Source organism: Pteropus medius, unplaced genomic scaffold (assembly GCF_902729225.1).
Source record: "Pteropus medius unplaced genomic scaffold, Ma_sr-lr_union100, whole genome shotgun sequence".
Taxonomy (NCBI): Eukaryota; Metazoa; Chordata; class Mammalia; order Chiroptera; family Pteropodidae; genus Pteropus; species Pteropus medius.
In genome coordinates this window covers 12986927-13011794 of record NW_024349799.1, presented here as the reverse complement: position 1 = coordinate 13011794, position 24868 = coordinate 12986927, and the positions used below count along the sequence as shown (strand labels likewise).

General features: G+C 42.2%; 1 protein-coding gene across 4 annotated transcripts in view; it reads left to right on the top strand.

Moving 5' to 3' along the window:
* Positions 1-23163, top strand: part of FAM222B (family with sequence similarity 222 member B) — a 54812-nt gene extending 31649 nt beyond the window's left edge. For 3 of the 4 annotated variants that reach the window (XM_039886122.1, XM_039886124.1, XM_039886123.1), the window contains exons 2-3: positions 12850-12971; positions 19247-23163. In XM_039886122.1, coding sequence (XP_039742056.1) covers positions 12890-12971; positions 19247-20853 — 1689 coding nt within the window. In that variant the 5' untranslated portion in view covers positions 12850-12889 and the 3' untranslated portion in view covers positions 20854-23163. The remainder of the gene's footprint in view (positions 1-12849; positions 12972-19246) is intronic. The other variant, XM_039886125.1, reaches the window with a different exon arrangement.
* Positions 23164-24868: the final 1705 nt, after the last annotated feature.

The window sequence follows — 24868 nt, the reverse complement described above, 5'->3', positions numbered from 1 at the left end:
TCCCCCACCCTATTAGTAACCAATAATCTATAGTCCTCTGGTAACCACTAATCTATAGTCCATGTCCATGAGTCTCTGTTTGTTTGTCCTGTTCATTTGTTGCTTTTAGGTTTATATCCCACATATAAGTGATATCATGTGTTTTTCAACTTTTTCTGTCTGGCTTATTTCGCTTAGCATGATTATCTCAAGGTCCATCCATGTTGTCACAAATAGTATTTCATCTCTTCTTATGGCTGAATAATATTCCATTATATGTATGTACCAAAATCAGAAAGTTAACATTAATATATTACTATCATATAATTCTCAGATCCCCCCTCAGATATGGCCAGTTGTACCAGTAATGTCCTTTATTGAAAAAAGGATCCAGTTCAGAATCACACATTGCATTTATTACGTCTTCTTGGTTTCCTTCAATGTAGAACAGTTCTTCAGGCCTTCTTTGACTTTCATGACCTCGATCTTATTAAATTCCTCAATTTAGGATTGTCTGATGGTTCCTCGTGTTTAACGTGTTATGCATCTGCAGCAGGGATATCACAGGACTGATGCTGTGTTTTTCATTGCATAATTTCAAGAGGTGCAGAATTCTTATTTGCCCCATTACTGGTAATGCTTGATTACTTGATTAAGATGGTGCCTGCTAGGCATTTCTAGTGTGAATTTTACGTTTTTTCCTCTTTGTAAATTAGTAAGTATTTGGGGAAGAGATACTTTGAACCTATGTAAATATCCTATTTCTCTTCAGACTTTCAATTTATTAGTTTATTTATATTATTATGAACTCATGATTTTCTCTTTTATCCAATAGGATATAATCCGTTATTATCATTATTTGTTTTGATGTTCGGATTATCTAGATTTTGCCAGTAAGCCAGGAAAAAAATTATATAACTCTATGTTTAACCTTACAGATGCCCAAATGATTTGCTGTCCTTTTATTTCAAAGGATTGGCTGAAACTGACATAAACAGTGGTAGAAAACAAAAGTTTACAATTCTGTTCCTGGTACTTGCCTTCTTCACTCAATGAACTCATTCTTTATTCTCCTTAATTTTTACTGCCTAAAGTCTTTCTGGGGTTTCCCTTACCAGTTGAGTATGCTGTGGCTTTTCTGTCCTTTGACATGTCATTATTCTTTGAGCACTTCCTTCCTTTCCTGCACAGTAAGATGTACCAGATTCATCTAGTACTTTCTCTGCCTCAGCCATTTCTCCAAGGAGCCTTTGTTCCTGCTAGTGGAGAATTTCATATTTAGATGCCAAGATCCGAGTGGACCCTATTGGGACTAATGTTATGGATGGGGAGTAGTCACCTCATTCCCTCTGGGGATGCTGTCCTCACTGCACTTGGGTTCTAACTCCCCACACCAGCCCCCACCCCTCATCCCTTTGCGGATACCCTCCTCACTCTGTTTGGGTACTTTCTATTTCTAATCCAGTTATTTAACAGAGGTAACTGGGTGAAAGCTGATAACGCTTAGTTGGTTAGGGAGGCCCAGAGAGAGAAGTTTACCGAGTAGAAATTAGGACAGTAAATGAGTACACTGAGTGAAGGAGGCATGTACCAGGAATAGAAAAGTTGTGAACTTTTGTTTTCTGCCACTGTCCACGATATGTTAATTTGGGTAGTGTTAGCCATACTTTTAAAATAAAAGGAAGGCAAATCATTTGGACATCTGTAAGGTTAAACATGTATTTATATAAATTTTTCCTGATTTTCTCAATGCTAAAGTAATCTAGAATTAAGTTGCTTTGTTTAGGTGGGACTTAAAATATGGTATGAGGCACATATTTGACTAGTTAGAATCAGCCACACCCTGGTAAATAACAATATTGAATGATTATGGAATTTCTCAGGACCACAGAAGGAAGCAAAAGAATTCTGCTGATTGGTGAGTGAATTGTGGTACTTTGAATCCTAGAGAGCTTTAAAAGACTACTTTATTAGTTTTTATTTTGTTTTACAGGCAGTTTCTGAAATGAGGAAGCTTCCTAAAGCTAAATTCAGATCTTATTTCACTTGGTGTTTAGCTATAAAGGTATTTTTCTAACAGGGACTGTGTCTCTGCCCTCTCTTCTTCCTGTCGATTGAGCCAGTATTCCAAATTTCATTAACTAGTTGTGGTTTGCAGAGTGTAGGAGGAAGGAGTGCTCCTCTACATCAATAGGCTTTCACTTCCTGGGTCCTTTTGAGGCTCTTCTGCATTCAGAAACCTAGTAACTCCTTGGAGTGAGAGCCATAATCATTCAAGTTATACTGAGTCTCAGTGATATGGCAAGGTAAGATATTTTGATATTTGCTGAGGCTAAAGAAGCCAAAAGTTGTTACATATCAGGATTCCTCATGGTCCTCTACTCAGGTTATGGAAGGAGAAGGAAGGGCCTAAATGAACAGGAATTATTAATATATCCGTCATGCCTTGTACTAGTACTTTAAAATCTGCCTGTTGCCAAACTAACCCTGGAAGGCAGCAGCCTAGAAGATACAGGAAAGGTCAGTGTGTTAACTCTAAGTAAAAAGTAAAACTTCATTCCATACCTGCACTGAATTTGCTAGCCTTTTTGAAACTTCACTAGAAATGTAAGGTACGTAAGCTGAAAGCATTGTGTACAGAGAACTAGTTCTAAGAAGGTAATAGACCAAATGATTATATAGTGGCTATAGTAGATGTATAGTGAAGAAGTGTGAGCTCCTTTCCCCTTAGAGAGCAGAGGGATGTTTTCTGTCAGAGACCTCGGTGAGCTCTATAATGCCTAGCTTCCAAAATCCCTCATAGTACAACTGTCCAAATGGAAACTGACCTAGAAGAGGTATGGGTTAAGAGTAGGTTCAGAGTTAGTCAGGGTTTACTTCTCACATTCAAAGAAGAGCATGAGAATAGGAGGGCAAGAGTTTTCTGTGCCAGGATATTTTGAGGATGAGCGATAACTGTGTTTAATCATTTCTTGTATCATTCTCTGATATAGTTTACTCATGTGAATCATATAGTTTTTCCCTGAAGGAAAAAAAAAGTCTGACCACATGAACTTAAAGCTTTTCTTTGCCTTTATGTAGTTACTTTCCCAGTGCATTCTTACCTTGGTTATAGTTGCTGGCTTATAGTTTACCTTAAATGGATTTTCACTAAGAGCTGATTCCCAAATGTTAGGCTAGCAAAGTATAAAAGAGTTATAGTACAAACTGCTGATCTGGGACAGGTAATTCCCGAAATCTATAGGAAAGTCAATAGTTATATCCACACTTAAAACCATGGTTTAGAATTGTATGTTTTTGTTGTATGAGAAGTATAAGAAGAGGGATATGATAGTTGCTCAATAAATACTGACTTAAAAGGCAGCTATGGTATAGTGTTTTTCAAACATTTTTGTCTGTGCCCACAGTAAGGGTTTCATCCCAGTAAATACACACATGTAATTTAGGTAATTGAAACAGAATCATAAAACAATAAGCGTTCTCACTGTTAACTTTGTGATTTATTTAATTCTTTTTTTTTTTTAAAGGCTGGTCTCAGCCTGAAGATTGCAGAATACTTATCTAATGGAATGAGCCACAAGTCTAGAAGTTAAGACAGAGAATGCAGTATGAGGTCCCATTGTCTCAGCTGTAGACTGTTGGACAAGTTACTTAATATCCCTGAGTCTGGGTCTCCTAACCTATAGAAAGGGAGTGATAACTTGTTCCATCTACATTAAAAGATTGTCTTAAATTTCAAATGAAATAATGTATGTAAACATGTTTCAAAATGTAAAGAACTATAAAATGTAAGATGGTGATTTGGTTCTGTTGGCAAAATAAAAAGTGACCTGGATTTTGATAAATTAGGAAAGTGGTAATAGCCATCATTTAAATAATGTTCACTGCATGCATGTCAGGCCCTAGTATCCTAAGCACTTGAATACGTTACTATTAAACCCATTTAACCCTCACAATAATTCTGGGAAGTAGGTACATTTTACAGATGAAATTAAGTGTTTTAACCCAAGATCTCACAGCTAGTAAGTGCCAGAGCTAGGATTTAAAGCCAGAGTCTTGTTTTAACCACTTTGATATAGTGCCTCTTTTTAATCCAGATTTCTTAAGGTGATTGGAGTTGTAGTTGACATTTATCTTTATAGGCATACCTTGGCGGTATTGTGGGTTTGGTCTCAGACCACCACAGTAAAGCAACTATCACAATTAAGTGAATTGCAGGGGTGGCTCCATAGTGTAGTGGTTAGCATGTTTGCTTTATACGCATGGGTGCTCCAGACCCCCCGAGTGCGCCCGGGGTGCCGGGCCCCAGGTGCATGCTGCGAGCGTGTGGGCGGCAACGCCCTGCCTTCAGAGATCCAGTTTTTAAAGGGAAACGACAACATCAATAGGTCAGAGGTGGAAGTGTGGAGGGGAATTAAAGGGGGGGAAGAGTGTAAATAAATAAATAATTTTTAAAAAAGTGAATTGCATGAATTTTTTGGTTTCCCAGTGCATATAAAAGTTATGTTTACACTATACTGTAGACTATAAAGTGGGCGATAGCGTTGTCTTTTTTTTAAAAGTACATACCGTAATTTAAAAATATTTTATTGCTGAAAAAGGCCAACCATCTGAGCCTGTTGGAAAAATGGTGCCGATACACTTACTCAGTGCACAGTTGCCACAAACCTTAAATTTGCAAAAAACACAATATCTGCAAAGTGCAATGTATTGTCTGTATGTGAATTTTCCCCTTTTGAAAATGATTTGCCCTTGCCACTTATTTTTTCCTAGGTTACTTCCTTGGCTCTGTTGGTTTTATGTTCAAGAAATGAGAGCTAATTAGCATGTTATCCTAAACTAGATACAGTAGTCAGTCCACCTCTTCTTACTCAAGGTTTTGCTTTCCACTGTTTCAGTTACCCATGGTAAACTGGAGTCTGAAAATGTTAAATGGGAAATTACAGAAATGAGCAATTCATAAGTTTTAAATTGCGCACTATTCTGACTAGTATGATGAAATCTCAAAGTGTCCCGCGTCCCGCGTCGTCCCACCCAGGACATGAAATCATCTCTTTGTCCAGCGTATCTACTCTGTATATACTACCTGCCCATTAGTTACTTAGTAGCTATCTTAGCTATCAGATATTTTGAGAGAAACCACAAATTACATAACTTTATTACTGTAGATTATAATTGTTCTGTTTTTATTATTGTTAATCTCTCACTGTGCCTAATTTATAAATTAAACTTCATCACAGGGATGTGCAAATAGGAAAAAGCATAGTATATTTAGGGTTTGGTATTATGCCTGGTTTAAGGTATCTATTGGGAGTCTTGGAATAAACCTCCCCATGGATAAGGGGAAGACTACTGTAGTCCAGGAATGAGAATTTATTCCCACAAAATGCTGTAATACATTTGATGGTAAACTATAAGCGACATCATTGTTTTTATGTATATATAATAAATTTTACAAAATTATTATATTTACATAATGTATATTATAAGCATTTTTTTGTCTTCAGATATTCCTTAACAATATTTCTTTTTAAATTGGCAGCTCATGCTAATTTTATTAGATGAAATATCTCATAATTATATAACTATGTCCTTGCTTTTGGACATTTAGATTATTTCCAGTTTTTACACAGTTATGAACAGCACTGCCATGAAGAGAGTCATATGTGGATCTTTTTTCACATCTCTGATTGTTTCCTCAAGTTAGACTTTAGAAGTGTAATTACTACATCAGAGTATGACTATTTTTTGAATTGTCACTTACTTCTAGAAAGACTTACCAATTTAATATCTCACTCTAGTGACTCTTCATTATATCCTTGACTCAGTGTGTATTAGATTTTAAAACATGTTTGTCAATTTTTAAGCAAAATATAAAGCCACATTTCACTTAATTTATACTTTAATTATTAGATAGTTGCACTCTTTTGTAAAAGAAATTTTATTTATTTATTTCCGGTGACATTAGTTAACAAAATCCGGTAAGTTTCCACTGTACATTTTTTTTTAAAAAAAATCCTCACCCCGCCTTCTACCCCTGACCTATGGATGTTGCCATCTCCCCTTAAGAACTGGATCTCTGAAGGCAGGGTGTCTCCTCCCATGCACTCATGGCACATACCCAGGACCTGGTGCTCCCAGGGTATGAACCGTAGTTCCACTGGGGCTTGAACCCAAGACCTTCTGCGTGTAAAGCAGACATGCTAACCACTACTCTATGGAACCACCCTTAGCTGTACATTTTAACATTAAGGCAAATATATATTTACATTGTGTGTTCACCTCCGTACACTCTATATATTTAGTAGTTGCTTATATTTCTCCAGCTGACTGATGGAAGGAGTCATGTCTTCATTCCCCTTGCGTGTGTTCAGATATTGCTGTGGAGCCTCTCTCACTGCTTCCATTCATAACTTTTCAGCATCTGTTCAAAATTTCATTTTCTGCAGTTTTGATAAACTACCTTCTTATACAGTGTAAATCAGTGTTACTCATTACATAGCAAAAATAAAGGTTTATAAATGTCTCTTGAAATTTCTAAACCCAGCAGTGAACTTCGTTTGATGAGGCACTTTAGAACCACAAAAGGAAAACAACTCTGTACCAAGGTCAGGAAATGCAGGCACACACATACCCAAACGCTTTCATCTAGACTTGTTTCAGAATAACACGTTGTTGTATACCCAGAATGGTGTGAGCTGTCTAAGTGGTCTTAAGTCCCTTAAATTTCTTTCAGCCTTCAAGTCGGACTCTCGACTGGTTTAAAGGGTCTGCTCTTTGATGAGTTGATTCTGAGGCAAGGAAGTCAGTCACTAAAGGAATCTGGCCTCTGTTATACCTCATGTAGTTGAGAGGAGAAAGGGTATGAATAAGCATCATGTCTAGCTGATCTCTAAACACATTCTTGCAAATATTTTTTAACAGCCTGCTAAATTTTTAAAATTCTTTTTCAGTGTTGTGGCTATGATCTCTAAGATTACAGAAGCTACACTTGGGTACTGCCTTTTCCATTTTTATCGGAATGAATACTTGTCTATGCCTGGCTTGTTAAAGGACTTTATAGACAGCATGAGACTTAACCCAGTGTTGATACCTTTTCTGCAGATTTCCTTTCTAAAGAATAGTTTGGCTCTGTTTCTTCAGTATCCTCATGTGGGTGTAACATCAGTGCTTCTCTCTCACATGGCAACTTTTCATGGATGGTGTAGGACTCAGAACTTTGACGATTAAAAATTACCACAGAATTGTAGCATATTTGTTGAATTATATTTCATCTGAATAATAATTTGAAACTTTCTGATTTAGTACTAGTTCTGCAGGAAATTGTAAAAGGTAAATATCCAATATTTGTGTCTTATCTCAAGGAAGCGGTTTCTTCTGGTTTCTTGTTCTTATTGTCTTACTGAGCACAATCTCAGGTACTTAGGGGTAAAATTCTACCCGTCTGACAGTTCTGCTTGCGATTATGAATGTGGTTAAATGCAGAGGTCAGTCTACCTTGGTTCAGCTTAAGTTATAGTGATCCAGCCCTAATAGGGCTTTGGGAACTCAAACCTATTACATACCATAATGAAAAACTGCAAGTTTTGATTTAGCTGCCTGCAATAAACATAGAATGCGTTTAAAATTTTTAGGAACACTGACTTGCACTTCAAGGGGATTAAAGTACAGATGACAAGTGACTTTTCAAGGCAGTGCAAAAGTGGTACCCGGGCTTTTTCTTTCTTTCTTTTAATTTCATCTGGCTTCTCACTCTGAGAGGTATCTAAGCACACACATGCACAGACACTTGTTGGCACTTGTATTACCCATGTTTTTCAAGGATAAGTTCCAAAGCCTAGAATTAAAGTATCTGCTATTCTTCAGGAAAATGGGCCAGTAATATTTATTAAACATTTATTGTGTGAATAATGTTGTTCCTGACACAGTAACTTGGAAGGAAAAATAAAAGACAGGCTCTGATCTTAAGAAGCTCACACTAAAAGGTTAGAATGTCCAGGTAGAATACTTTCCTGGTACCTGAGTAACAAATTCAAGAGAAAGCACTGGATCATAGATGAGTTAAGCAATAAGGGGATCCAGAAAAGAGCATCCTTGTTGAAGAAAGCACTGGCCGAGAAAATACCTTTAGGGACCATGGTGGGGATGGGAAACAGGATAGGAAGAAGACTTGTGATAGTTTCTAAAGAGTAGTTTGAGATAATGTTTCTAAACCCAAGCCTCGTATATTCTGGTACGTGGAAATAGTTCTGGGCTTTCAACAAAGTTCCAGAATGATCATCCTGAACATCCATCTTTCTCTCTTGGTCTTTCCCCCAGCCTAGAGTTGTGAGGTCACAATTTCAAGTGACTTTTAGGCCCCCTATTGGGTTAAAAATAGAGAAGAAGGATGTCTTTGATCAATGGCTGAACTTTATTCAGGTTGGGTAAGTAGTGAAAAGTGCACTTTAGTTGGAAGTTCACAGTTACCTGAACTGACAAAATTACCTGTTGAATAGATGATTTCATTGTAACAGACCATAAAGATGACTGATTTTGTAGTCCGATTTAATAAACATGTAATTTTTGCCATCTTTGGCCCTGTTTCTTTCCCTCAGCGCAGTATTTTGATGTTTCCCTTAGTTTTTAACTTAATTTCTGGGACTTCAGGAGTAAAGGAGCAGGGAGCAGTAAGATAAGACTTTTTTCCCTCTTAACTAAAAGTAGTCTTTTTAGTAAGCCTTTAGCTTATGGATAAGAAGGTGTAATCAGAAACAGTGATGACTTTTTTTTCTGTTCGTCCTCTGTGTACAGGGAAGCGGGGCAGGGGTGATTGTGGGGTCCGTGCGGGCATGCCCGCCACAGGGTTTGGAGGGGTGCAGTGGAGGGTGGATGCAGGCAAGCCTTTACAAAGTGATAACTCTTTTATTAATGCAGTTTCTCATTGTTAATCAGATTCTCTTAAGATGCATGTACACAAGATTTTTACTGTTGGATGTATTTTATACAGTGGAGTCAAATAACAAGGGGTATAACATTTTCTTTCTTTACCAGGGGTCTTAGAGATGGCACTGCTCACAATTTCACTTTTAATTAAAGTTTATAAATGGCAGATTTAAATTTTTGAACCATAGCATGAATCAGAAATTGGGCTAGTCACCCTTTGCGGGGGTTCTTTTTGAAGGTAGGGTTTGGAAAGCAGGAGAGAGAATTGGCAAAAAAGTACTAGAAGGCATAGATTGTGGGTAGTGAGACTGCTAAGAAGTGATGGCTCTAGATCACTTCACCACCACCCCCTCAAGTAAAAATTCCTTTACCAGCACTTTATCTTCTTTCCCCCAGTTTTCCCAACAAAAAAACATACGGAGAAGAGTATTCCTCTTCCTCATTTCCTTCCCCTTCAGTGGTCTTAGCATAAGCAGAGACAAGCAGTACAAACACAACACAGGCCTACCCTAAGGCAGAGATGGTTCTTTATGAGGTGCCACTCAAGAAAACATTGTGTAAGGTCACAACTCTAATAAAACCTGTCAGTCTTCTGAAGTGGGGAGAGGAGCATAGATGAAAGTACCTTCCAGTTTTCCCAGTGGGGACAAGGGTTTTGTCCCTTAATTAGAGGTAGTCTGGGAAATGCTGGCACTTGTGTGAATGTCCCAGGAGAGTTTGAACACCTCGGTTCTGTGTTCACGTGATATGGTAGTCCCCCTGCTTAGGGAGCAGCTGGTGAAAGGAAAACTGGCCAAGAGTTCACAAGGAGGCTCTGCCAAGGAGATCTTTTTTCCTTTCTCCACAGTGTCTGCAGTTCACTTGGCTTGAGCTCCAGGTCACTACTTGATTCTGCTCAGAAGTCAGGACTTGAATGTTGAGGCCCTTTTAGAAGGTAGTTGCTAGTGATGATTTCTGGGTCTAATTGTGCTTCCAGAAATATCAGCTATAAAATTATATTGGACTTTACGTTTAAGAGAAACCAGATGGTAATCAAAACGTGTGGGTGGTTTGAATTTTTTAAATAAAAGGCCCGTGCTGAGCTGCCAGGCCTCCAGAGGAGTGCTTTTATCCTGTGCATCCCTGCTTTCTACAATGGGTTGTGGAAGAAAGGTACTTCCTTCGTGTTTCGTCACAATCCTCGTGACCTGGCCACTTCAGGCCTTCCCCACCCTAGCAGAGTCTGATTCTCGACTCTGCTTTAGTGAAACTGGGCAAGTAGCTTGAAGACTTCCTTAGTATAGGAGACAGTCTTTTGGAAAGGATGGCAAATAGATCCCTGAACTTTTAAAGAAAGGGTCACAAATTAGGGGCTGTAATCTTAACCCAAATGATGCCAGTGAGAGCTCAAGAGTATTTTAGACTTTCTGTGTGAGTCTTGTTGGGGACGTAATCGTGGAGGGCTCCAAGCTCTGGTTTCTTTATTACCCATTCACTCCCTCCTGCCGAAACTGAAAATTGACTTTCTGGAGTCTTTACAGTGTTCATCTTTTATTTTTTCTCCTTTGTTCACTGTCAGTAAATCCTTTAATGGCTCTTTGCCACAGTTTAGCTGGTTTAATTCTTTCCTGATCTTCTATTGAAACCAGAGTTTAAAAAAAAGAAAAGAAAAGAAAAGCCAGAGTTGTGGGTTGAGGGGCAGTATTTTATGGTCAGTTCTTAGGATCCACACCTGCTACTCATCTCTCCTTGGTTGCAGGCATCAAGATTTAATAGGTATATCAGAGATTACAGTGATCGTTCATAGATTGGTTCCTTCCAAAAAGTACAGGGAGAGAATTTATCTGCAAGATAGCTGAGTGAATGTGTTCTTTGTACTTCCTTCATCACAGTATCTCAGTTATTGAGATGAAGTACAGGCCTGGAGGTGGGAGTATGCTCAGCATTTTGGGAGAGCTGCAAGACAGGCTGCTGTGGCTAGTAGAGTCAGCATGAGGGGTGGGGTGGGGGTGGGGCAGTTAGAAGATGAGGTCAGAGAGGTAGTAATAACAGAGTATGGAAGGCCTTGTGGGCCATGATAGGATTTTGTGTTTTATTCTAAGTGAGATGGTAAGTCATTGGAGATTTTTGAGCTGATATGATTTCCAATTAAAAAAAAATAAATTACTCTGGCTGCTGTGTGGAGAATAGATTGGGTGAGGGGCAAAGGTGGAACAGAGAAACCATTTAGAAGACTATTGTAGTAATCCAGGCTAAAGATGACGAGATGACAAATTAAATTATTACCTATCTCCAGAAAAGGTTGGGAGACCTAATTAAGAAAACATCACTAAAGCCCATCAGACAGCCCATTTCACAATATTAGGCTCCAGTATTTGTTAATCCTCTTCCTTTCTTTGGAGTTACAGGACCATAGAGGAGAGGTTATTAAATAGAGATCAGCATTCACAAGGGATGAGATTCTAAGCAGTACCTCAGTCATTGGACTCCAGCAGAAGACTTTTTATTTTTTCAGGCACTGGAGTTGGCACACTGTGTTCATTCTGTTAACCCACCCACTAGAGACTAAGAAGACTGAATATGTGCCAGAACTCTTGGGCGGCTCTGTTCTCATTGAGGCATTCAATCTTCAGTTCTTTCTACAGTTGCTATCTTAAACACAGTTTGAGCAGCCTCTTTTACAAAGTATCTTTTCAGCTACCTGGCCTTGCAAGCTGGAGCTCTCTGATACTCATCATGACAAGACGGTGTCACATACCTGAGAAAGCTCTTTAAGAGAAAGAAAGAGGTTTTGTGGTCTTTAACATTTGAGCTTTCCCCCCATTCCTCTTTTGTTGTGATCTAAAGCCTTATTATGCCACCTTGATTTCTGGATTTTACAGTATGAGAAAGGAATTTCAGGTGTTTTAATACATTATACTTGTTTGAGAAAAGCTTGGTCTTTGATATACAGAGAGCTTGGCATTGCTGATAAGGTTTCCTTCCCTATAAAAGGCCACCTCAATGTCTGCTTGCTGGCTGTGTACATCTTGTTGGTAGACAACACTGATGAACCCATGCCATTTGACATAATGTCAGGATCGCCTGCCCAAAGAGGGCTGCTGGCAGCCTGCCACTTCCTTTATTTCCCCTGGGAGCAATACAGCTTTATACAACTTTTTGGGGGGAGTGGGAGGCGGGGAAGGGGTAGAGATTCAGGAGTTCTAATTGTGTGATAGGAAAGGTGAATCCCCAAAAACTTACAAACAACATTTGATTTAACAGTAGTTAATTGTGTCTCCTAGGATGCTTTGCTCCTTTCTTTTAAAAGTGAGTTCAGGTTACTGGAGTCACAAGTCAAATTTTAGGTGCCTTTACAACTTGTATACCATGTTGCCTCTGGAAGTGCCCTGGCTCCCCACCAGCCCTGTAAATCGACTGAGGATGGCCCTTTGAGGCCCAGCTCTCTTCAGGAACACTGGTCTATTTTCAGGGAGAAATCATTATTTCCCTTCACCTTAGAATGTGCTCTATCCTTTCTGTTCCTGCCTTAGCTGGGGCACAGATGAGAGTCAGTATGCCATTTTATCCAGCAGCCTGATGGGCCTGTTCAAAAGCCAGTGATAGGGAGAGGCAATCTATAGGAAATGCAAATGCCAAGTGAGTGCATTTAGAGCTTGTGAGCATAAAAGACCTTACAGATGTATCTATGTTTTCCATTTTGTCGTATGGATAGGTATTTTCCAGTTTTTAATTTCTCCACCTACTCATCTGTGCTGAGTGAAATATCATTTTACCCATAGTAATAGTTGGGGGCAAATTATTTCTACAGATAAAGACATAGTTATATTTTCCACCAACATGCTGTTAATTAAATTGCTCATCTATCTAAACTTGCTCCTGTGCTGCTCATATCAGATATCCCTGGTATCTTCCTTGAGCGAGTTCCTATTATGTTCCATGACCTTGTTTTTTTGTTCATTACAGTGTGAGTGACTGCCCCATGTTGTGTTGATGCTGGTCTGCCATGCTAGCCTGTCTACCAGGGCCAGGTGACCTGTCCTTTCAGCTTCTTTCTCACACGCAGATGAACACTGGACTTCAGAAATGTGAGTACTGTGGAAGAATGTGATACTTTATCTTCTCCTTACATTTGGGTTACTGTAGAGGCACATCTGAGGTACATTGGCTGTGAACTTTTGTATCTCCAAGATATTCTGCAGCACAAACAGAAGAAAGCAGTTGCAAAAACTTGTCAGCAATACGAGACACTTCTCGGTCAGAGAGGTTCTCTAAAATACTAGAATTTCCCAGTATGTATAGCATCTTAATTTTAAATGTTGCTGATAGCTGTTTGTTCAGCAACAAAGCTATAAGGAGTTTTACGATATTATATCTATGTAATATATATATGTAATATATATTATATACATATATACGTATGTATGTATATATATGTATGTGTGTATATATATATCTCACCCTTCAAAAAAGAGTTTCTCAGTTTGAATCCCCATGAAGGATTGAATGAAAACACAGCCCAAAGTACTTACTATATCTCTAAAGCAAACTATTTACACTGTTCTGTTGTTTTGAACTCTCTGAGCACTCTCTGCCATGGCTTAGCTGTCTGTCTTCTGAGCCAGTGACCTCAGTTCACAGCAAGTAAAGAAGCTTTCACCTTCAGAGGGGTGGGGAGTGAACTTTCTCAGTATCTCTGGGTGTATTCCTGCTAATATACTTCCCACAAGATTGAGCTTTCAGAACTGTCTATTAGAGTCACGTCTTAAACTGGCTAGAACTGGGGTTTTATACTTCATACTTTCCCAGATTTCTACCTTCTATCCTTGCACTGCATGATGTGCAAGGAAAAGATTCTATTCCTGGCTCATTACCATGTACAGTATCTTCAAGTGTCAAAATGGCCCTAAATTTGGAATAGACCTTCCTTTCAGAGCAAAAAGGGGAAATCAGTGAGGCATCTAGGCTTACCCATTAATAGAGAAGGTGCTTTAGCAACTTAACTGAGTCTTTTATGACAGGGTTTGGCCAATTTTTTCTGTAAAGGGCCATATGGTCTCTGTTGCTTCTACTCAGCTCTGCTGTTCTAGGGCAAGGGCAGCTGTAGACAATATGTAAACAAATGTGTGTGACTGTGTTCCAATAAAAAACTTTTCTCTGAGATCATCTTCAGAAGTTAATGATCTAGCCTCTTGACTTTTCTTTGAGGGAGAGTAAGAGTCAGAGCCTGGCTAGTTCCAGGATTTGGCCAATAAATCCAGCTTGCGTAATGGCAGAGCTGAAGGTGACAGTCTTCCTTCTGCATCTGCCTGACACAATAGGCAGGTTCTACTGTACCAGCTTTTCCCCCAGCCTTTCTTTTAATAAATGATAACTGGGTGATGATGTTGTATGTGCTCCCTGGCCACCCAAATCTGCAATGCTAATTGCACTGTGACTGGTTCTGGGCTTCCAGGGACACAATAGAGAGGGTGTATACTTGGAAGCATACAAGAGGATGACAGAAGAGTGGCACTCTCTGTCTTCTGGATGCTTTAACTCTGACAGCTTCACCCAGATATGTGATAATCAAGGATGAGCCATTTGGTAAATTGGCAGCTTTATCTTAGGCGCTAACTTTGGATCTCCACTTCCTTCTCTGCAAAGCATCCCCTAAATAGCCTCTGCCAACTACTGTCCCCAATCTATATTCGAGAATTAAGATATCCTTCTTTCCTGGTTTCAGGTTCACTTGTCCATTGGAGGACAATGTATTTGAATCCCTTTGGACGCTTCTTGTTGCTATTCTTAACTAAACACACCTTTGCAGAGGAGAAATCCTATTGATGTTTTTAAGCTTGCTTGCTTTCTTCTCTCCTATCCCAAAATGTATGATGGGGAAAAAAATCCTATCATGAGACTTATAACTGTTAGTGTTAAACATTTATAGTTAAGGTGAGATGGAGCATGAACTATCTCTTTTGGGAACCAGCAGCTGAAGAGCTGCTCAAAGCCCAAACCTATCATCTATTATAGAGACCTTAAAACCAGTTTCGTGACTTTAGCCTTCCCCTGACCCCATCCTCAGAAGGGTCTTATAAGTTGCTAGAAACACAGAGCTTGGTATCTGGTGGGTTAGGGATGGGGTACATATGTTTATAGCTTACTGTGCTTTGTATTGTAAGAGTCGGCTCAAGACAGGAGAGATGGATCAGGGGTCAGGAGATGGGATATGTGGCTTCTTGGCCTAAGTCACCTGGCTAATCACTTTTCTCCAGATTTGTGCTGCCATATGTACAGAATCACAGGATTTTCTCTTCTCCCCTTCTTTTTCTGTGTGCATAAGAAGATATAATGCACTTCCTATCCTAGATATGTAATTTGCTATAGGGCAGGCCGTATTAAAGAACAACTTGGCTTGGGGTGGGTCCTTTACTTGGTAGAGGACCACAGTAAAGGTTAGGTAGATACCCTCCTTAGAACTTTTCTAAATTATATATTCCATTATGTCACTTGCTTTGAGAGTCCTCAGCCATTTTGGAACTCTGTACTTGAAAATTTGTTTTCCTCTGACTCATCTTCTCTCAATTCCTCAGAAAATGTGTTTTTGAACATTTTTTCTTCATTAAAACCCCAAGCCTCTGCTCCTATATCCTCAGCTCATGGTCAGGTATGTCATAGTGGCTCAGTAAATATTTCTGGGTGAATGGCTGAAATGACTAAAGGTACTTTTTTCTCAAATCATTTTTTAGACAATAACTTTGACCTCTTATAGAGTTTTGGGGCCTGGGAGAAATAGCAAAATTATTTTGTGCTGCTTCTTTGTATGCCTATCTGCCCTCTAGTGGCAGGGCTTGGAAATAGTGAATTGGCCCAAACGCTGGATAAACTCACATCAGAAATATTAGTTAACATCTGTTGAGTACTTACTATGTGCCAGGCACTATCTTGAGTATTTTTACATATGTTATTATTCATTATTCAGTAATTCTATATGGGAGACTCACTTATCTTTCTTTTAAAGATGAGGTACAGAGTATTTACCACTTGCCAACATCACATTACAGTTCAGGTGACTATGCTAGAAATCATACTCAGGTCAGACTCCAAAGCCTGCATTAGAAACACACAGCCTGTGCCTCCTCACCTATAAATTTATAGGTTCCTGGTGCATATGCCACCCGTGTCTTCTGACCTTCAAAATGGGATACACGGGGAGGTCCCTGCAGGGAAGCCTGAATTCAGGGAGATTCTCTCCCTCACCCCACCCCCCAGAACAGTACTTTCTGCTACTTTTAACTCAGACTCAAGTTCAGGCAGTTCTACAGTTGGGACTTCTTTGGTCAGGTCGCTTTGTCCTGTCTGTGGGCAGACCCAGCCAAACCTGCTGTCCTTGAATAGTAAATATCGAGTCTTTGTTTCTGTCCACAGAGCTTCTTCCCATTCATTAACTCTCTTGATCTAAGTAATTCTATGTGGTAGGACAGCAGGTATCATCCATGTTTATAAATGAGGAATGACTGAGACTCTGGGTAGTCAGATAATAAAGCCAGTGCTTGAATCGATCTCTTTTTTTTTTCTAACCATAGATTTCCTATTCTTTACACTGCCTTATGTCTTGATTAATGACACCACTGGTACCAAATATTTAAATAAGTTTCTTACAAAGCTGTGGTATCTATAGTAGCTGTGCACTCAGGGGAAGATGTTTTAGAAGAAACAAAAGCTCCAGGTTGCCTGTGTAGAGACTGAGATAAGAAAGTATTGAGAAAAAACTTCGCTTTTTTTAAGGGTTGGGCTGTAGTTCTGGTATGTGAAGTGGGTGGCTGTATTCCCACAGTGTGGCCTCTTATCCAATATACTCATCTCATCCATGAGATTCTTCCTTGATGAAGATATTATAGCCTGTGTCCACCCTCCCTACCTGTACTTCCCTTTGATTCTGATTCCTTTATTTGAATACCCTCAGTCAACATCAGTGGAGGCAAGACAAAAAGAACTAATCAGTACAAGTGTCCCATTTCTACTTCTGAATGAGGCCAAGATCCCTTCTGCTTATGCTTTCTTAGGAAAAAAACAACCTGAGAGTTGGTACTGACTTGGAACAAGGAACAATAAATTATTCAGCAGCTACTCTATCTCTCTCTCTTACTTGGCCTTCAAGGGGAGAAGCCCACCAACATCGAGGAAAGCCCAAGCTTTTAATGCCTGTCTGAACTAAAACCTAGCGGCTTTGGACTCCCATTCCTCAGCCCCACTTGTTCAGTCAGGCAGTACCTATACTGATGGCACTTACCGAGTATTTACTACATGTCTGCTCTGGATAAGGCACTGAACTAGGAGTGTCATGATTTTGACCAGTCAGACACCTAAGTACAGTGACTGACCAGGGCAGCTTCTAATGTAATTCTGGTGCCATGAGTTTAAGGACTATCTCTCAGTAATTCCAGACTTTCTTATTCAGGAGAATATAAGAACTTGGTCAGAAAACGGCCCCACTTTATGGAGATTGAAGCCCATTCAGGGACAGTGGCTTATAAAAAGCAGCAGAACTCAGACTTTGCTCTCAGATCTTTGAATCCCCTCATCAGTTGGTTACTACCTAGTAGGTGGGAAAGATTTTCGGGCCTCTCTGCCTTTACCCTCAATTGTCACCATCACATGCATCCTTTTAAGATCTTCTCCAAATTAGTCATCTTATAGACATTTCATTTATGGGTAGAGCATTTATTCTGTTCTCATAAATAAAGCAGACCCTTAAATATGTTGGCATGCCTGCTAAGTTCAAGGCATTGTGCCAGTATTTGGAGGCACAAATTTTTCCTTTCCGTACCCTTTTTGCTAAATTCTACCTTGTTTAGTGTAGGCCCAAATCTCTCTACCCCTCCTAGACTCGAGCTTTCATTTTCTATTTCCAAGAGCAATTTCTAAGCAATTGCTGCTGCCAGCTAACCAGCAGTGTTACCAAAGGATGGCAGCTATGCCCTCTTCCTTCTAGCACACTCACTAGCCCACTTCTATTCCAGTTGATGCCCAGTGACATGACTCTGAATGGGATCTCCTTGAGCCAAGCCAGCTGAAGCCACAAGCTGGGCATTCAATCAGCTTAGTCCCTGGTCTGTATGACTGCCTCCAGCAAGGGGAGGACGTAGAGAGGGAGTCAGCTAGCTGAGCCTAGGCTCCCAGCCAAGCCCCTTTCTTTCTGCTTTGGGCAGTCTGTGTACTTAACTCACTCAGCAAGCCTTTATTGAGCACCTTCTGTGTATACTCAGGGGAGACCCTTTCTCAGAGAGTGGAATATCAGAGCAGAGACCCCTTGCAGAAGCCTAGCATCCTTAAAGAGCTCTTGTTCTCAGAACCTTTTCCTTTTTGACTAGAAGCACAACATCCGCTGGAGCCCCCTGATGGGAGGCAACTGGAGATGGGAACAAAGAGACTGTTAACATTAATGAGGCCCATTGAATGGGTATTTCCGTAGTCTCCAAAGGAAGGCAGGTTTTTCCTCTTTCATTTTGGAAAGTAACAGCTGACAAGGGCCGAATATAGACTATTTTTGGCTCTCAGGACTTAAAGATTCTCTGAGTCCTTTCTTCTCAAATTCCCTCCCTGCTGCCCTGTCATTATTGTAACCCCCCACAAGGAAATAAATAAAGCCTTTTGATCTACACCCAGTCAGGCTGAGAGTAAGCTGTAAACAAATGTGAACTTGTGACATAGGCATGGGGGAGGGATGTTGGCAGCTTAACTCTGCTCCTAAAAAAGAAGCATCCTGTCCACTGTGCCAGGATGCCCACCCAGTGGGCATGGTGCCCCAGCTGCCAAGGCCAAAGAAAAAGCTGATGCCTCGCTGCTGCAGAGTGAAGAGTAGTCATTCTGGGTGTTCTCTTAACCCCCAGGTGTCCTGGAGAAGGGACTGAGTGGCCACAGAGGGCCCTGACAAGCAACTCTGCTTAGAACTTTCAACCCCCAGGCAAGCATAGGCTGGTAGGAACTCAGAGTTCCATATAAGAGAGTTACCTCTGTGAGAATTTGCCAATGTCTGGCTCTGCAAGATACAGGACTTTTGAAAGTTGCTCTGCTATTCCAGTCTTTAATGCCCTCATTTGTAAAAAGGGAATTATGCTAGCATCAGTAAGTATTCATTGAGATAACCTATCACTTAGCCCAAGGTCTGGCCCATTGTAAGCACTGACTAAAAGTTAGCAGGGCTGTTATCTTGAGGGCTGAGGCTGGGTCTGCAACTGAAGACTAGGGATGACAACTTAGCTAGCTCCCCACGTCCTCCACCATAGTGCCTCAAAAAGGGAATCTAGAAGGGCTGATTGGCTTGGCACTGATGAGCTCCCTCTCCTTCTTTGCTCTCCTTCCCCTTCTCTCTCTCTAGGGGACACTACACAGAAAATGAGAACTGCTCACTATCCCACCCCAGCCGAATTGGACGCGTATGCTAAGAAGGTCGCAAACAACCCACTGACTATAAAAATCTTCCCCAACAGTGTGAAGGTTCCCCAGCGGAAACACGTTCGTCGTACTGTGAACGGCCTCGACACATCAGCCCAGCGCTACAGTCCCTACCCGACTCAGGCTGCCACCAAGGCAGGCCTGCTTGCCATTGTCAAAGTGCCAGCCAAAAGCATACTCAAGGACTTTGACGGCACCCGAGCCCGGTTGCTCCCTGAGGCCATCATGAACCCCCCAGTGGCACCCTATGCCACAGTGGCACCCAGCACTTTAGCCCATCCCCAGGCCCAGGCTCTGGCCCGCCAGCAGGCCCTGCAGCATGCACAGACCCTGGCCCACGCCCCTCCCCAGACGCTGCAGCACCCTCAGGGTATCCCGCCACCCCAGGCACTGTCCCACCCTCAGAGCCTCCAGCAGCCTCAGGGTCTGGGCCACCCTCAGCCCATGACCCAAACCCAAGGCTTGGTCCACCCTCAGGCCCTGTCTCACCAAGGTCTCCAGCACCCCCCCAACCCCTTGCTGCATGGAGGCCGGAAGATGCCAGACTCAGATGCCCCCCCGAATGTGACCGTGTCTACCTCAACTATCCCCCTTTCAATGGCGGCCACCCTGCAGCACAGCCAGCCCCCGGACCTGAGCAGCATCGTGCACCAGATCAACCAATTTTGCCAGACGAGGGCAGGCATCAGCACTACCTCAGTGTGTGAGGGCCAGATCGCCAACCCCAGCCCCATTAGTCGCAGTCTGCTCATCAATGCAAGCACCCGGGTGTCGACCCACAGCGTCCCCACACCAATGCCTTCATGTGTGGTCAATCCCATGGAGCACACCCATGTGGCTGCAGCCGCATTGCCTGCCACAGGCCCTGTCAACCTACCCACGGGCATCTCTCGAGCCCCCACTGGCTACCCTAGCGACCTCAAGCCAGTCGCCTGGAACCAGCACCAGCTGGCCCACCTACAACAGATGTGCAGTGAGGCTGGTGGGACACCAGCCCCCGGCCTGACAGGCAAACATGGGGCAGGACGTGAGTTGGCAGGGCCTGGCTTTGTGGGCAAGGCCCCTCCCTACCCGCAGGAACTCTGCCTGGCACAGTCGTTCCATCTGAAGCCACCTCTGGAAAAGCCAACCCCATCCCCTCCAGTCAACGGCCTGGCAGCCCCACTGGCCTACCCCAATGGTCACTACTTCCAACCCCTGTGGAACAACATTTTGCCCACTCCCAATAGCGACAGCTCGGGGTCTCAAGACCTCACCATGCCGTTCCACGGCGGGCAGCCCACGGGTGCACCCCTCGACTGTGCAGCGGCTGCTGGGGCCCACTACCGAGCAGGGACCGGGGGCGGTCCAGTGGCAAGCCAAAACAGCTTGATGCAAACAGTGGATTACCTAAGTGGGGATTTCCAGCAGGCCTGCTTCCGAGAACAGAGCTTGGCTATGCTGAGCAAGGCCCACCGAGCCCCTGGCAACCGAGCCCCTGATCCCACAGATAGTCGAAGTCTTCATATTCAGCACCCTGGGTATAGATAGGTAGTCCCGGTACCCTCTACAAGCTACACATCACCTTCCTAGATTTAGTCTTTCTTTTGAATAATTGGATAGTTTCAAAGTTTTACTGCTCCAATGTGATCATTAGCTGTCTAAGAAAGGGAATTTGGTGGGATCTAATTGAGGACAGAAGGGGATCCTCTATGCCCTCATCCTCTCCGCCACCAGCCCCAGCAGCTTTGGGGTTATGTTAGGACCCAATCCCAACCCCAGGCTTTTCTCTCTGCTGTTGCCCTACCTTATAGTCCCACCATTATGTCCCATCTTTCCCCCACTCCCTCAGCATTTCCCACCAGCCGTCTCCTGGCTTTTCCTGCTCTGCCTGTTTCCCTTAGAACTCAGGTGTGAGTTAATGGAAGGTCCTTAGGTGAGATAGCTGTAGGTGCCCAGTCCCCTAAGCTAGGCCTCTCCCTGCCTGTCTGTCTCACTCTGGGACTAAGAAGCCAGACTTCTCTAGTGCCCTGGAAGGTAATTCCTTATTCACCCAAAGACCTCAAATCAAAACTGAGCAGTCTTCATCTCCTCCCTGCCTTTCTCCATTCCTCAAGGCTTTCTTTGTTTTACATCTACATTTATCCAAGAGCCAGTATACTTGTCTTTGCCACACTTCTCAAGGGCATCCTGCAGGTACTTGGCCATAGCCTTGAGACTTGGGGGGAAATAATCTGTCTTTGTGTTTGTATCTTGGTTTCTGACTCCCTCTTCCAGACCTAGAGAAATGCAGTGACCATCCAGGATACCCGAGATCCCTTTCTCTGTTACCTCTCTCCTAACTCACCTGCTGCCCTCATCCCCTACCTCCCTCAAAAAAAAAGTAAGTGAAACAAACTGATCTTACTTGAGGAATTAGGTAAGGAATGATCACATTGGAGTTAAAAACACCAAAAAAAAAAAAAAAAAAAAATTTGATTCTCTCTACACTGGCTAAGCATATTGCTCTACACTGTAATTTTAAATGTCATGTTTCTGTATGAATGTAGTGTGGGTTTGAGTAGCTTTGTGTGTGAGTGGCCCCACAGGTACATTCACCCTCTAGTCACCTCTTCACAGCCCCTCAGTTTGATGAAGAAAGAAGGAAAAACACAAAGCCTTAAGCTCTTTGAATTCTTCCTTTACCAAATAAGCATGGTTCTAACAGCCAGAGATGGGCCTACCTTGGAAACAGCCCATCCTGCCCCTTGCCCATTTTTGGTGCATACCCACTCCATGCTTAACACGTCTCATTCCCTATTGACAATTACTTGGCTAGAAATTTAAAACTTCTGTAACTTTTAAAACTTAGATTATGTTTTGTAATTATTTGCACCCTTCTGTTAAAGATGCGTTGTTGGGCTCTGCCTTTTTTTTTTTTAAACCAAATAAGCCCTTACCTTTCCTCTTGTCTCTGGGGAATGTGAGCTGATGTTCTTATTTAAAATTCTGGGTTTTGTTTACTATACTATCTACTGTTCTTTAGCCAGAAATTCTCTAGTGATCTGAAGCAATGTGACTGAAGACCAGTTTTTAAATTATGTGTTGGCAAGTTGCCTTATATTTAAAAAGAAAAAAAAAAAAAGCCTGATTGTGTTATGCCAAATGATAGCAACATGAAGTCCTAATTTATTGTTCCCAGTTGTTTTCCTGCCTTTTGTGAACACTGGTACCTCCCTGTCCCTGAGCCCTCAGGAGCACCTGTAGCTTCTGGTGCAATGCCTTCTCCCAAGGTGTTGGCCATCTCACCCAGGGCCCCCTTCCAGTTCTTGCTTTTCTGAGTTAAATTGAAAGAACACCACTGTCTCCCCTTATCCCTTGCTTGATCTCCATACCAGATATTTTTGCTGTAATTTTTTCCAATGTCTCTCCCTGAAAGGTGAGCTGCCATTTTAGGAAATTGGACCAGACACCAACTTGGGGGCTTTAAATCAAACCTCAAACCCATCTCTTCCTGTGTAGGGGTGCAAGTCTCTGAAGCTCTCCCACCCCTAATCTGCATGGAAAAATGTACTGTGACCCCCACCTCCACCCCCAACTACCCTCGCCTTTGGTGTGAGATGTTCCCTAGTTCACCCTGAGCCCCTACCCGCTCTGCCACAGCCAACCCCCAACCAGCAATAAGGGTCCAAACCAGGGCCTCCTAGCCACATTCCCTGCCTCCATCCCACACTGCCCCTAGGGAATACTGAAATTCCCAAGCTGTTCACATACTGTAGCATTCATTCTCCATCTCCCTCATCTTCTCACCTGTGGTGGTTTATGGGTGTGATGGGGTTTTTAAGATTATTATAAACCAGTAAAAAGAAAAAACTCACCTTTTGATCTTGTCCTATTCGTTTAATGGTGTCAATGTTTGGGGTGATTTTTCTTATAATGGTTTCTTAATGTATCATTTATTAGAAGAAATTCCTCATTTTTAAGAGGGGGAGGCCCTAGAGTATTCATTACTCAGAAGACCTCCCAATGTATTATCACAGACCAGATGCTGTGGTTCCATAAGGCATGAAGTAGACCAGTCAGTCCCTGAGGAGGTACCCAGCTGGCTGGGTTCTCCATAGGCAGGACAGCTAGGGCCTTGGTGGGATTTGACAGGTGAGTATGGTTTGCCTCCTTCATGGAGGCCTGAAATGTACTGCCATCAGTCATTGAAAAATGCAGATCTGATTTGCTAATAAGCCAACTTGAGACTAAATTTCCCTCCCTCCCCTTCCATTGCCAACATTTGGGAATTTCCAAGGGCCTTTGACAGGTGGAGGTAATAATTGCTATAATCTGTAACATGAAAAACAGCTTGGTGATTTGAATCTCATGGGTTGAATATTGGAGAACTTTACCTGTTTCTGTCTGCAGAGGGGAGATCCAAAAGCTATTTACAGTTGGCCCTTGAACAACTCTAGGGATTAGGGGCGCCAACCCCCCTCTCCCGCTCCCAGCACAGTCTCATTTGACTCTTAAAAATTTTAACCACTAATCTGTTGACCAGAAGCCTTACCCATAAAGTCAATCAACATATTTTGTATATGTATTATATACCATATTCATAATAAAGCTAGAAGAAAATGTTAAAGTCATAAGGAAATACAATGTTGAAAATATCTAAGTGGGCCTGTGCATTTCAAACTTGTGTCGTTCAGTGGTCAAACTGTAGATTCTCCCCTCCCTTTTCTGCTGAGTGTGGGTTTGGGCTAAGATGTGGAGGGAAGGAAAGATTTCCAAAGTGTAGGATTCAGTGGGAGTGGAATCCGACCCTTAGCAAGAGTCAGCAGGCGACTGTCAAATACTGATGAAGCTGGAAAGCACCCTCTCCTGAGCATGCCTGTTTTGTGAAAGGGCTTTTGCTCCTTTACACATACAATCCTGTGAAAGCCCTCTTGTGTGTCAGATGAGACCTGCAGTTAGCCCAAGGTCAGAGGTTGGCAGAGTAGCCAGAGAAATCAGTCCAGCTCACACTTTGATGCAAAACCTGGCCTGGGTTCCATTAGGCAGTTATGACTGCCTGCAACAGCACTGGAATGAGAGTTAGGCCCAGGTGTGGGGTTGACTGCAGCATCTTTTTTGCACGTCCCACTGGAGTGGTGCAGTGCCACACTCTTGCCAAGAGAGGGAGCCCAAGCATGATCCAAGTGTATTCCTTCTCTTGGAAGAACGGTTTCACCTGTTTGTTGCCTGAAGCACTTAAGTGAAGGCATTTCTTGTTAGAGCTGGCTTCTTCCTAACCAGCTTCCAGGTGTCACTGTACCAAGATGGCTTATCTGGTGAAGGTGCCATCTTGACTCTCAGCAAGCCCCAGCTAGATCAATGAATTTGACCTTTTGAGGGTTTAGCTGGTAGTCTCCCAGGCTGACCGTTGCAGGCTCAGCCCTTATCTGTCACTTTCTGAGAAGGGCTCTTCACCTGAACCCCTCTGTAGGAGAGAAGAACTACAGCCCTTGAACTTTTCCCTTACTAGATAATAGTTTCCATCTTCAGGCCTCTTCTCAGGGCCAGGCAAGAAAAATAAAGCACTTGGTGCTGATTTATCTTC